Source organism: Acinonyx jubatus, chromosome D4, assembly GCF_027475565.1.
Source record: "Acinonyx jubatus isolate Ajub_Pintada_27869175 chromosome D4, VMU_Ajub_asm_v1.0, whole genome shotgun sequence".
In the NCBI taxonomy this organism is placed as follows: Eukaryota; Metazoa; Chordata; class Mammalia; order Carnivora; family Felidae; genus Acinonyx; species Acinonyx jubatus.
This window is the reverse complement of record NC_069391.1, coordinates 86,551,883-86,565,937: the sequence shown is the minus strand read 5'-3', so window position 1 is coordinate 86,565,937 and position 14,055 is coordinate 86,551,883. Positions and strand designations below refer to the sequence as shown.

The window sequence follows — 14,055 nt, the reverse complement described above, 5'->3', positions numbered from 1 at the left end:
ATAATTGCTAGAAGTGTCATTTGGAATAGATTCTAAGTTGGCACAAAAACAGACACTCTGATCAATGGAAAAGAATAGAACAGAAACCTCAGTCATTTTTAACTCTTTCCCTACACACCCAATCAAAGTTATTTTTATTTTTATTTACTAAAGGCACTTAAATGTGGTTCTTCTTTTCCAAACCATTATCTAAGTGTGATACAGTTCCATATCATTCTAGAGCAAGGACAGTCAACATTCCACTAATATTAACAGAGACTCTATTACATAATAAGCACAGAATGGGTACAGGAAATACAAAAAGGAAAAATAGTGCCTAACTTTAAGGATCTCACATTATAAGAGATGAATTCAGACATGCCATTGGAGAACTATAATTCAAAAGGGTCAGTGCCATGACCCAGTGAAGACCACAAAAAAACAAATAAGTACAGGGGAGAAATGAAAAATATTCTTCGCTTGGCCAAATTTTATCAAGGCCCCTCTGAACCCTCCCGAACATGGCCCATACATGTTTTTCCTCGTAGAATCAAGTTTTAGCAAGAATCCTGCTAAGTCCATTTAGCAAACCACCTTAGATATCTAATCAAACTCCTCACCCCTATTATCCTGCAGGTGATATCTGATCACATTGACCTGCCTTTAGCAAGAATCATATTAGGCTGGTTCACTCAGAATCCCCCCAGACTTGATGTCTACTCTTAGTAATTTTCCATTCACCAATGCCCTGTCAAACTTGTTGCTTGGCCACAAAACCCCACTTGTTCAGGCTGTATTCAGAGTCAAGCTCACTTCTATAATGGAGTATCTCCCCTATTACAGTAGTTTATCAAGTACAATCCATTTTCATCACTTTAACTTCTATTCAGCTCTGATTTTAACAGAGGTAGGTCAGATGAAGTAAAGACTTCAGTGAAAGCTTCTGAAGAGGTAATGCCTAAGCTGAAGACAGCACATGAGGATCTGGCCATTCTATGTGATGGCAAGCCGAGCACATAAAATATTGCATAGGCATGGACGATCGGCAGCAAATGCTCCTGAAGCTAAATTAGCTATGCAGAAAAGAGAGGTGCCATACAGCAGAGAGCTGCAGACAGGATGAGCAGATCACCTGGCTGGACCAAGACAGGTCTGCTCTGTCTACTGTCCCAGAATAATTATTAATAGCCTGTCTTTACACCTCAAAAGTGTTCCAGTTTAAACAGTGATAATCTATAAAATATTAGCTTCAAATCTGATATGGGTGAAGTCTGAGTTCAGGTATTTACTAGCTAGGTAAACTTGTGGTAGTTAATCTCTCTAAGCTTATGCTTCATCTTCTAAAGGATAAGGACAGAAATCTGAGTTCAGAGGATAGCTGGAAGGAAAAAATGTGATAATATGGATAAAGTGCTTAGCAAAGTATATGGCACATAACATAGGTTCTACTGTAAAGATCCCAAGGGTATATCCTATCTGGGCTTCGTCAACTGTATAAATAAACAGGTTTTTGTTTCCCCTAACTGAATAAGCTAGAATGAGGCAGATTAGTATTTTTCAAAATTTAACGTTCATAATAACAACCTGGAGATTGTCTTTTGGCTTCCACGGTTTTTGTTGAAAAGCTTGAAAAGCATGATTTTTGTTGAAAAAGAAAAGATTCTTATTCACGGATTCTGGCAAGGGGCCTGAGAGAGATACTGCATTTCTAAACAAGCTCCCTGGTATTACTGATACTGTTAATTCATGGACCAACAGAGGGATTTAACAGGATACTACATACAACAGAAGATAGGATTAGTCAACAGAAGTCAATAAAAAAAAAAACAAACATAAATTGAAGCACAAAAAATAACAGAATGGGAAGAACCGAACAGAGTATATAAAAGGCATGTAAGACAAAAAAAAAACAAAAAACAAAAAAAACCACACATAAATTGAAGCACAAACAATAACAGAATGGGAAGAACTGAACAGAGTATATAAAAGGCATGTAAGACAAAAAAAAAAAAACAACACACATAAATTGAAGCACAAACAATAACAGAATGGGAAGAACTGAACAGAGTATATAAAAGGCATGTAAGCCATGTCAAATGGACCAAACTTACATGAAATTGAAGAAAGCGCACCCAAGAATTTTCCAAAGCTAAACACACATTGCCCTACAAATTCAGCAAGCTTAGAGAGTTTGAGGGAAAAATAAAGACAAAGAAAACACACAGAAAAGACATTTCAGATAATTAAGAGAGGAAGGTATCTGTCACCAGCAGACCTGCAACACAAGAAATACTGAAAGGAGTTCTCTAGGCTGAAAGGAAGAGATGGCAGATGGAAGCATGGAACTACAGACAAGAATGAGGAACAAGGGAAAGGATCAATATAAAAGAATAATGATTGTTTAAAGCAACAATAATATAAGTGTCCTGTGATGTCTACAGAAGTAAAACACATGATAAATATGATAACAACACCAAAAATAAATAGAAGTAAACGGAGTTGGAATCAGATTTCTGGTTGCTACATTACAAATTTGAAATGGCCAACATTTCAATGTTCAACCAAAATTTGTAAAGCAGGCATAAAAACAGGAAAGTATTCGCATTCACTGGAAAAATTAAAAATTCCTTTGTTTTTGTCACTTGTTTTGGGTGGCAGTTGTTTATTGACTTTTCTAAACTATAAAGTCTATATTCTTTGTCATTTATAGTCCTGAAATCTCAGTTTTTTTAATTAGTGGGATTCTCTCTCTCCTTCTCCCTCTGCTACTCTCCCCTACTCGTGTTCTCTTTCTAAAAATAAAATAAAATCTTTAAAAAATAAAATAAATAAATAAATCTAAAGACATTTTAATTTGAAATGGGAAAGATGGAAAAACATAGCCCACGCAAACAGTAAGCAAAAGAAAGCTGGTGGGGCACCTGGGGGGATCAGTCTGTTAAGCGTCTGACTTGGGCTCAGATCACGATCTCACAGTCTGTGAGTTCAAGCCCCATGTCGGACTCTGTGCTGACAGCTTAGAGCCTGGAGCCTGCTTTGAATTCTGTGTCTCCCCCTCTCTCAGCCCCTCCCCTGCTCACTCTCTCTCTCTCTCTCTCTCTCAAAAATAAACATTTAAAAAAATTTTTTTAATAAAAAAAAAGCTGGGATGGCTATACTAATATCAGACAAAACAGATTTTAAGTCAAAAGTTTACAAAAGACAAAGAACATTATGAAAATTTAAATCCTTAAGAAAATGTAAATATAAACATATACATACATAAGAAATTAGCCCCAAAACATGTAACATGTAAACCAAAAAATGAAAACTGAAAGGAGAAATAGACAATTCAGCAAGAATACCTGAAAAGTTCAATACACCGTTCTCAATAAGACAGAAAACGAGTGGTGCCTGGGTGGTTCAGTGGGTTAACCATCTGCCTTCGGCTCAGGTCATGACCTCTCAGTTCACGAGTTCGAGCTCCACTTCGGACTCTGTACTGACAGCGAAGTGCCTGCCTGGAATTCTCTCTCTCTCCCTTCTCTCTCAAGAAGCTTGTGCTCTCTCTCAAAATAAATAAACTTAAAAAATTTTTAAAAAGACAGTAAAACAAGACTGAAGAACAATAAGAAAAAACAATAAGAAAAACTGAATTGTGCTTTATATAAATCAACTAATAGACATATACAGAATACAACCCCACAAAAGCAGAATATACATTTTTCACAAATGTAAATGGAATATTCACAAGAATAGGCCATAAGTTAGGTCACAAAAGAAATATGAATACACTTATAAGGACTGAAATCATCCAAAATATCTTCTCTGACAAAAATGGAATGAAACTAGAAACCATAACAAAAGAAAAACTGGAAAATTCACAAATGTGTGAAAATTAACACACAAACAATGGGTCAAAGAATAAATCACAAAGGAAATTAGAAAATACATAGAGAAAAATAAAAGCAAAAAAACCAACATATCAAAATACTGAATTCAGCAAAACCAGATAGAGGGAAATTATACTGTAAACATCTATATTAAAAAAGTATAAAGATCTCAAATCAATAATCTCCCTAGATACCATTACTAACTTTGAAAAAAGGAGACTAAACCCAAAGCCAATAGAAAAAAGAAAATAATAAACACTACAGGCAAAGAGAATAGAAAAGCAATTCAGGGGGAAAAAAAAAGAATGAAACCAAACATTGTTTATTTGAAAAAAATAAAGAATACTGACAAGCCTTTAGCTAAACTAAACAAGAAAGAAAGAAAAAAGATTCAAATTACCAAAATCAGAAATGAAAGTGAGGACAACACTATCAACATTACAGAAATAAAAAGAATGTAAGAAAATATGATGAAAAAATATTTGCCAACAATGAGATGACCTAGATAAAATGGAAAAATCCCTAGAAACACACAATCTATCAAAACTCATTTAAGAAAAAAGCAGAAACTATAAACAGACCTATACAAGATGAAGAGATTAAATCCATAATCAAAAACTTCCCAAGAAAAGCTCAGAACCAGATGGCTTCACTGGACAATTCCATCAAGCATTTAAAGAAAAATGACAATAAATCTTTCTCAAAATCTTCAAAAAAAAAAAATAATGAAAAAGTAACGGTTCCTAAACAACTTAATTAGTCCAGCATTACCCTGATACCAAAGCCAAACAAAGACACTACAAGAAAACTACAGACCAATATCCTTCATGAATATAGATGCAAATTTCCTCAACAAAATAGTAGCAAACCACATCCAGCAAAATATTGAAAGAATTATATACCATGTACAGGCGGGATTTATCCCAGGAATAAAAGGGTGGTTCCAGATATTAAAATAACCAATGTAATGAAAGAAAAAAAATGATCATCTCAATTTATACACAAAAAGTAACAAACTCTATACTCCTTAATGAGTTAAAAAAAAAACTTAAATAAGAATTGAAGGGTATTTCCTGAACCTGATAAATAGCACTTATGAAACACCCACAAACAATATCATAATCACCAGTGAAAGACTAAAAATCTATCCTTAAAATCACAAACAAGACAAGGATGCCTACCTTCACCACTTCTATACAACACTGCAATGAGAGTTCTAGCTAGAGCAATTAGGCAAGAAAATAAAAGGCACCCAAATTGGGCAGGAAGAATCAAAATTGTCTTTATTGGCCCATGATATGATCTTATATACAGAAAATAGTTAACAACCACCCCCCCAAAATGTCAGAGCCTATAAATGAATTCAACAAAGTTAAAGGACATAAGATCAACAGGTAAAAATCAGCTCTATTTCTATACATGAACAATGAACAATCCAAAAAAAGTATAATAAAAACAATTCCATTTACAACAGCATCCAAGTGAATAAAATACCTATAAATAAATTTAAGAGGTAAGACTTATACATTGAGCACTATAAAACACTGCAGAAAAAAATTAAAGAAGACCCAAATAGACAAAAAGATATTTCATGTTCATGGATTGGAAGACTTATTTCAATGAGATAGTAGTAGTCCCCGAACTGACCTATATATTCAATGTAATCCCTATAGAAATCTCAGCTGTCTTTATTGCAGAAATTGACAAGCTAATCATAAAATTAATATAAAAATTAAAGGGACTAGGAAAGATCAAAACAATTTTGAAAAAGAACAAGAAAGTTAGAAAACTCACACTGATTACAAAACTTACTACAAAACTATAGTGATACAGAGATTATGGTACTGGCATTAAGACATATAGACCAATGAAACAGAATTGAAAATCCAGAAACAAACCCACTCATCTATGGCCAAATGATACTTTGACAAGGGTTCTGAGACTACTGAGTATGGGAACTCACAGCCTCTTCATCAAATGATGCTGGGATTTGCATGTAGATATCCATTTGATACTGGCTTCTTACAGTTCACTCAATATTTATAAAGTTTATCCATATTGTATCATATATTTGATACTATTTAGCTGAATATCATTCATCCATAAAAGAATAATGTACTGATACATGGTACAACATGTATGAACCTTATAAACACTATATAAAGTGGGGGAAGTCAGGACCAGGTGTATATTCACATGCAAAAGAATGACTGTGGATCCCTACCCTCAACCATCAGCAAAAATGGACTCAAAGGGGCGCAAACCTAAAACTATGAAACTCCTAGAAGAAACTGCAGGGGAAATTCCTCATGAACTTGATTTGGTAATGAATTCTTAGATATGACACAAAAACACAAGCAACAACAACAAAAATAAACAAATGAGCCTTCATTAAAATTAAAGATCTTTGCTTCAAAGAACACTATCCAGATCCAGACAGTGAAAAGACAAAACATAAAATGGGAGAAAAGATTTCCAAATCATATAGTATCTGATAAAGGATCTAGAAAATATAACTATTAACAACTCAGTAACAAACAAACATTTTAAAAGTGGACAAAGGATTTGAATAGACATTTCTCCAAAGAAGATACACAATTGCCAGTAAGCAAGGCAAAGACACTCAAAAGAACTGCTAATCAGAAAAAATATATATATCAAAACTACAATAAGATACCACTTTACACCCAATAGAATGGATAGAATTTTTAAAAGGTCATATAACAACAAGTGTTATTAGGGATGTGGAGTAATCAGAACCCTCACACACTACTGGTGTGAATGTAAAATGGTGCAGCCACTTTGGAAAACAGTCTGGTAGTTCCTCAAAAAGTGAACCGTAGAGTTACAATGTGATCCACAATTCCACTCCTAGGTATATATGCAGAAATGAAATCATCTGTCCACACTGCACACAAATGTTCATAGAAACATTATTCATGGCAGACAAAAGCCTGAAACAGCCAAAATGTCCATCAAATGATCAACGGTTAAACAATACGTGGTATTATCCACACAACAGCATACTATTCAGCCATGAAAGACTTAACTACTGACAGATGTTACAATATGGATGAACTGAGAAACTTAACAGAAGACCATGGGGGAGGGGAAGGAAAAAAAAAGGTTAGAGAGGGAGGGAGCAAAAACATAAAAGACTCTTAAAAACTGAGAACAAACTGAGGGTTGATGGGGGGTGGGAGGGAGGGGAGGGTGGGTGATGGGTATTGAGGAGGGCACCTGTTGGGATGAGCACTGGGTGTTGTATGGAAACCAATCTGACAATAAATTTCATATTAATAAATAAATAAATAAATAAATAAATAAATAAATAAATAAATAAATTACATGCAAAAAAAAATATGGATGAACTTCATGAAAATTGTATGAGTTTAATGGTCTGGAGTTTCTCTTCAGATCACATAAATCTTTCACCTTTTACTAAAGATCTCCTTGGGGTGGAAATTATGAGTATAAGAAGCCAGTAATAAAAGGCCACATATTACATGACTCCATCTGTATGAAATATCTAGATAGACAAATTTATTGAGACAGAACATAGATTAGGGGATGCCTAAGACTAAAGAAGGAAGAGGGGGTGAGAGAGTGATAGCCAATAAGCACAGAACTTCTTTTGGGGTGAAAAAATGTTCTAAAATCAACTGGGGATACTAAAAATTATTTTACCATACACTTTTTAAAAGTATGAAATGTATGATATGTGAATTATTTATCTATAAAGATTTTTCAAGAAAACCACAATGAGATACCACTTCACACCCACTAGTATGTCTATTATCAAAAAGAAAGGTAATAACAAATGTTAATCAAGATGTAGAGAAACTGGGACCTTCATACTCTGCTATCGGAAATGTAAAATGATGCAGATGCCTTGAAAACATGAGGGCGGTTCCTCAAAAGATTAAACACAAAGTTATGATATGACTCAGGAATTCAACTCCTTGTCACAAAAAACACATGTGGCCTGCATGATTCCACTTATATGAAATGTCCCAAGTGTACAAATTCTTAGGAGTAGATTTGCGGTTGGGGGGAGTTGGGGAAGACATGGAAAATGACTGCTGATGGGTAAGAGGTTTCTTTCTGGGGGTGGTGAAAATTGACATGATTGTAGAGCTCTGTGAATACACTGAAAATATTGAATTATTTAACAAAAGAAGGAAGGAGAAGGAAAAGGAGGAGGAGAAGACGAAGATAAAGAAGCTCTCAAAAGCAGCTAGGTAAACCACCCATTACCTAACAGTGCCAGAAAAAGGCCATCACTAAAGAATGCAATAAAATCCAGCAGGCAACAATGTAAATTACAAATTTACATTACAATATCCACCCTCCAATAGAAAACTGTAGGCATTCAAAACAGCAGGAAAATATGACCCGTAACTAGAAGAAACATCAATCAGTAGGACAGCAAGAAATGACAGACATGGTAGAATTACCAACCAAGAAAGTTAAATCAGGTACCATAATATATTCCACTTAATAAAAAAAATGAGGAAAAAAAATGAACATGATGAGGTAATGGAAATTATTGAAAAGCATTCCAAATAAAACTTCTAGAGTAAAAACTGCAGAAGGTAAGTAGACGAGAAGATACGGCAATTGAAACTTACCATTTTGCCCTTGGTACCCCCCAAATTCACATCCTTTTCACATTAAAAACATATTCATTCCATTCCAACAGCCCCCAAAAGTCCTAATTCATTCCAGCATCAACTCAAAAGTCTAAAGTTCTAAGTCTCACCTGAATATCAACTAAATCTTATGTGAGTGAGACTCAAGGTACCATTCAACCTGAGGTAAACTGCACTCTGGCTGTGAATCAGTGAAATCGAACAAGTTAAATGCTTCCACATTACAAGCATAAAACAGACATTTCTGCTCCAGAAGGGAGACAGAGAAAATAAGAAAAGAGTGATAGATCCCCAACAAGTCTAAAACCCAACAGGGCAAGTTCCATTAGACCTTAAGGCTCTATAATAATCCTCTTTGACATGATAAGCTGTTGTCAAGGACCCCTAGGACAGAGGGCTTGCCTACAGGACCCACCGGGCAATTCCTGTCCCAGCAGCTTTACCCGGCAGAGGCTGGGCCCCGAGGCTCCAGGCAGCCCAGCACCTGATGGTTTTGGGTGGCTCCATCCTTGGAAATCCAGGCGGAGGCAGCCATGTCCCCTGAGCCTGTACACTCTCCCCTGCTGGAAACAATACCCTCCATCAAAGTTTGCTGCCTGCACCCTCTGGAAGGCAGGGGCTGCACCTGGGGCCGGCAGTGCTCCAAGAAGAGCCCTCAGAGTGAGGCAGCACCAGGCAGCAAGCAGGTCTCCAGGCTCTGGCAGCTTTTGCTTTGAAAGCACTCTGCTCCCCAGGGCGGGCCCTGGCATTAGGAGCTGTGAAGGGAGAGGCCTCTCCCATCAAAGCTCCTAGCGAATGTAGAAACAGCTGAGCTACACAAATCTTAAATGGTCCACTGGCCACATCCTTAGTGCTCTCTTCTAACCACTTTCTCACTTTTTGCAGCATGGAAAGACTGAGAATTTTACAAATCTTTTCAGTTCGCCTTCCTTTTTGCTGAACGGTTCCATCTTTCTGTTCGCATTTTACTAAAGCAGTCAGGAGGAGTCAACCCACACCTTCGAGAGTTTGCTTAGGTAAATACATCTGATTTCTTTGCTCACAAATTCTATTTTCACCAAAACACTAAAACACAATTCAGGCAAGTTATTTTCCACTATGAAAAAAAGGAAACTTCATTTAAAATGGAATAGGAAAAAATAAAATAAAATAATAGAATAAAATAATAAAATATAATAAAATATAATAAAATATAATAAAATTAATATAATATAATATAATATAATATAATATAATATAATATAATATAATATAATGGAGTAGGAAGCCCTGAAGGGGAAGCTCCCCCACATTACTACCTGCCCTAAGAAGCCTACATCACACTCCCTGACAGGAAGAGGCTTACTTTACACACCCCAGCAGGAGGAAGACTTGCTCCTGCCCAGCAAAACCCAGCCAATAAGGACTCTGAGAAAACCGCTCCTCCCAGCTTCCTCCTTTCTCCTATAAAAATAAGCGCTTTCCTCTGTTCTCTGAAGTTGTCTGTGGTTCTCTAGAGTTTGCTGGTCCCAAACTGCCATTCCTCTGCTTTTCCTAAATAAAGTCATTTTGCTGATAAAATAACTGGCTCTTTTGTTTTTTAAGGTCAACGCCACTTTACCAGGATTGCTTTTCCTCTAATTTCCAGTAACATGTCTCACATTTTTGTCTGAGACCTCATCAGAATGGCCTTTATCATACATATTTCTACCAACATTCTATTCAGATTACTTATGTATTCTCTAAGAATATTAAGACTTTCTCTATGGCTCTCCTCTTTTCTTTCTGAGTCCTCACCAGAATCCCCTTTAAAGGTCCGTTCACAGTAAGATAGGCTTTTTCTAACGTGTTCCTCAAAACCCAGTTCCGAAGCTACTTCTACATGTTTCGATATTTGTTACAGCAGTCCCCCACTTGTCAGTACCAACTTTTGAAGCAGTCCATTCAGGATGCTATAACAAAAATACCACAGACTAAGGGGCTTATAAACAACAGAAATTTCTCACAGTTCTGGAGGCTAGGAAACTCTTGGTTGCCTAATGAGCACCCATTTTCTAGTTCACAGAAACCCTCTTCTGATTCATCTTCTTACCATGTCCTCACATGGAAGAAGGGGTGACAGAGCTCTCTGGGGTCTCTTTTCTAAAGGCACTCATTCCACTGATAAGGGATCCACCCACTGACCTAATCACCTCTTGAAGGAACCAGCTCCAAATACCATCACATTAGAGGAATAGATTTCATCACCAACCTTAGGGAAACACAAACATTCAGTCTGTAGGACTAGCCCAAGGCAGATTTACCTTAAATGTACTCTAGTGACGTTCTCCTTTTATTATGTATGTAAGAACATACCCGTCAGTCATATAAGCATTTTAAAACACAAAGAATAATACATTATACATGTACATTAGAGTACTATAATCGAAACAATGATCTATTAACAAGGAGAAAATATATGTTTTTGAATATTTACCACAAGCTTTAGAAGCAGCAACACAAATTTCTTCTGCAACATACTCCCCAGTTGGAAACTTCAGATATTCTCCATCAGCCTTCTCAAGAGAATGATAAAGATACACCTGTAGGAGTGGATCTATTTGCTTCACAGAATTAGCATTTCCAGGAATATCACCATTCTGATGTACAGGAGATACAGATACTCCTTCCATTTCCGTCATGGTAAGGCAAGCCATTCCCATGCAGAGTTTTTCCGGAACATTTGCCTATTAAGAAAAAACAATAACATTACAAAAGAAAGTGATACTGATAAAGCATCCCTCATGTACAAAGAAGCCTTCCCTGAAAGCACTGACTCTGTTAAATTGGTAACTGAATAAATATCGTGTACTATGTACAAAGCACAGTGAGAGGCATTGAGATTATAAACTTCCTGTGGACAAGGCCTATAAAACTGAAGTTTACAACTTAACTGAGGAAACATAATACAGATATGTAATACTAACAAAATGAACAAACAAAATCAGTCACAGGTAACAGGAGAAGAGATCCAACTAGACAACATAAATTCAAAACAAACGAATTAGTGTGACAATTGCTTACTGGGGTCTGCAGGGGGTAAGTAACATTTCAAACTGGGTTTAAACTTACAAGTTTTATTAGAGGAGTTCATACACAGAGTTGACTCTGTACAACAGATTGGATTTATATGAAGGGAAGATGTAGAATATTCCAGGAGAGTAGAACTGTGCTGAGAAATAGAAAGGTACAAGATACTCTAATTAATTGGGCCACAGTGCAGTATTTGAGCAGTTATGCCATTTAGGAAAGGACTAAAAGCAGAGATGAATATCTGTGGCAAAATTGCAACTACATACCCAGGATACATTTTTTCCTTCTTGAGAGGCCCAATTTTTTTAAGGAGAGCAACATACCCCCAAAGAACTGTACTTCCCCACAGATGAACAGCCACATGAACTAGTTTCAACAAATGAGATTTAAGTGGAAGTTGCTGGGTGGTACTTCCAGAACCATTCCTTAAAAGAAAGCAGACCTGGCCTTCTTTTTTGTTTTTTAATTTTTTTAAGTTTATTTATTTGAGAGAGAGAGAGAAAGGGGCGAGTACAAGCAGGATAGGGGCAGAGAGAGAGGGAGAATCCCAAGCAGGCTCTGCACTGTCAGCACAGCCCGACATGGGGCTCAAACTCATGACCTGTGACATCATGACCTGAGTGGAAATCAAGAGCCGGACGTTCAACCATCTGAGCCACTCAGGTGCTCCACTGGACTCCTTTTTGCTTTTCTCTCTTCACTTTCTTCCTACCTGCCTCCGAGCAGGGTAGGGCAGTCACCTTAAAACCAGGAAGAAAATGCCAAGAGAATAAAAGACCTGGCAAACTTAAGCACCTGAATCAGTGTCAAGAATCACCTTTCTACCACAAGACATCTTATTATTTATAATTGAATGCGATCCTAACTGATAGAGTAAAGAATTAAGAAAAGTCTGAATGTCAGATCAAAGAATTTAAGGGGCATCTGGCTGGGCTTAGTCAGTAAAGCATGTGACTCTTTTATTATTTTTTTTAATGTTTATTTATTTTTGAGAGACAGAGAGAGAGCACAAGCTGGGGGGGGGGGGGGGGGGGAGGCAGAGAGAGAGAGAGAAAGAATCCCACACAGGCTCTGTGCTGTCAGCATAGAGCCCGATGTGAGGCTCAAACTCACAAACTGTGAGATCATGATCTGAGCCAAAGTTGGACACTTAACTGAATGAGTCACTGAGGCTCCCACAAAGCATGTGACTCTCACTCTCAGGGTTGTGAGTTCAAGCCCCACATTGGGCACGGGGCCTACTTGAAAAAAAAAGGGATCAAAGAATGTAAACTTTATCCTACAGTCAAATGATGAATTAAAACATGAAGTAGAAACAAAAGCTACAGCAATAGTCTACATAGTAGTAACATCCTTAATTGAAACAGCAATGGTTGAATGATGAATGGTAATATAACAGCAAGACTTCATGCAACCTGGTAACTGACTGAATCCAGAGGAAGCCAGGAGTCCAGTCATGGAATGAATAAGTCACAGGAATAAAAGGCACAGCACAGGGTATGAAGTCAATGATATTGCAGTGAGCACAGCATAACACAGAGAGATGCTACTGATTCACTATTCTGTACACCTGATACTAATGCAACTCGAATAAAAGTATACTCAAATAAAAAAATTTTTAAGCCAGGGGTAAAAGACAATGGGAGGAATTCAAACTTGGAAGATCTATAATACCATTAATGGATATAAGGAAATGAAGACTTTGCCTCTTGACATTGGACATTGGACAAAGGAATAGAATAAGGACTACTCCTTTACACACTTTTGTTTAGAAATGGAAGCAGGACAATTACACCAGACTCTAGCTGGCAGCTAAAACATGAGATTGATATGTGTAAGATTTCCCCATAGACGCCCATTTAAATCATGAGCAGAGCTATGTGAAGGGAGAAGGAGAAAATAATGACAAACACACTCACACAGCATTTCTGAACGTCACTGTACTAAGTGCAGACATTAAAGGAAACAAACATGATGATTAAGTGATGTGCAAGGTGAAATTTAGATCTATAACTAACCATAAGGACTTTATTATATTAAATACTAGAGTTAATACTTAGTTCTTCAAATATCATAGGACTTCTGGTGAGTAAAAACACAACAAAACAAGAAGCTGGCAACTGTTAAAACTGCAAGATTTTTGAAGTCCAAAAGCAACTGGATATACAAATTTAAACAATTTTAATTTGCTCAAAAATATAAAATTTTTAAAAATTTTCTTGTAACTTACTATACTCAAGTGCTGTCTCTTCTATACTCAATTACTGAAATTCATCTAAAATGAACTCTTAGCCATTAAGGGGCAAATTTGCAAGAATTTCATCAATTTGTGCTCACCATTGTTTTGGACCATATGCTTTCCTTCTGGACTTTTTTCTGCTGAAATGTATCTTTTAGCAGATCTCTCAGTGAGGCCTTAACAATTTTTAAGTTGCAGTCTTATTTGAAAAAAACCTTTCCACTATATTGACAAAACTGTGAGATACTTAGCATATACAACA

General features: G+C 36.5%; 1 protein-coding gene across 5 annotated transcripts in view; it reads right to left on the bottom strand.

Annotated features, from left to right (window-relative positions):
• The window catches only part of JAK2 (Janus kinase 2), a 115,542-nt gene that overhangs the window by 65,571 nt on the left and 35,916 nt on the right, over window positions 1-14,055 (bottom strand). For 4 of the 5 annotated variants that reach the window (XM_015064485.3, XM_027041152.2, XM_027041150.2 and 1 more), the window contains exon 3: window positions 10,959-11,208. In XM_015064485.3, coding sequence (XP_014919971.1) covers window positions 10,959-11,184 — 226 coding nt within the window. In that variant the 5' untranslated portion in view covers window positions 11,185-11,208. Of the gene's footprint in view, window positions 1-10,958; window positions 11,209-11,593; window positions 11,694-14,055 lie in introns of those variants that run through there. The other variant, XM_027041149.2, reaches the window with a different exon arrangement.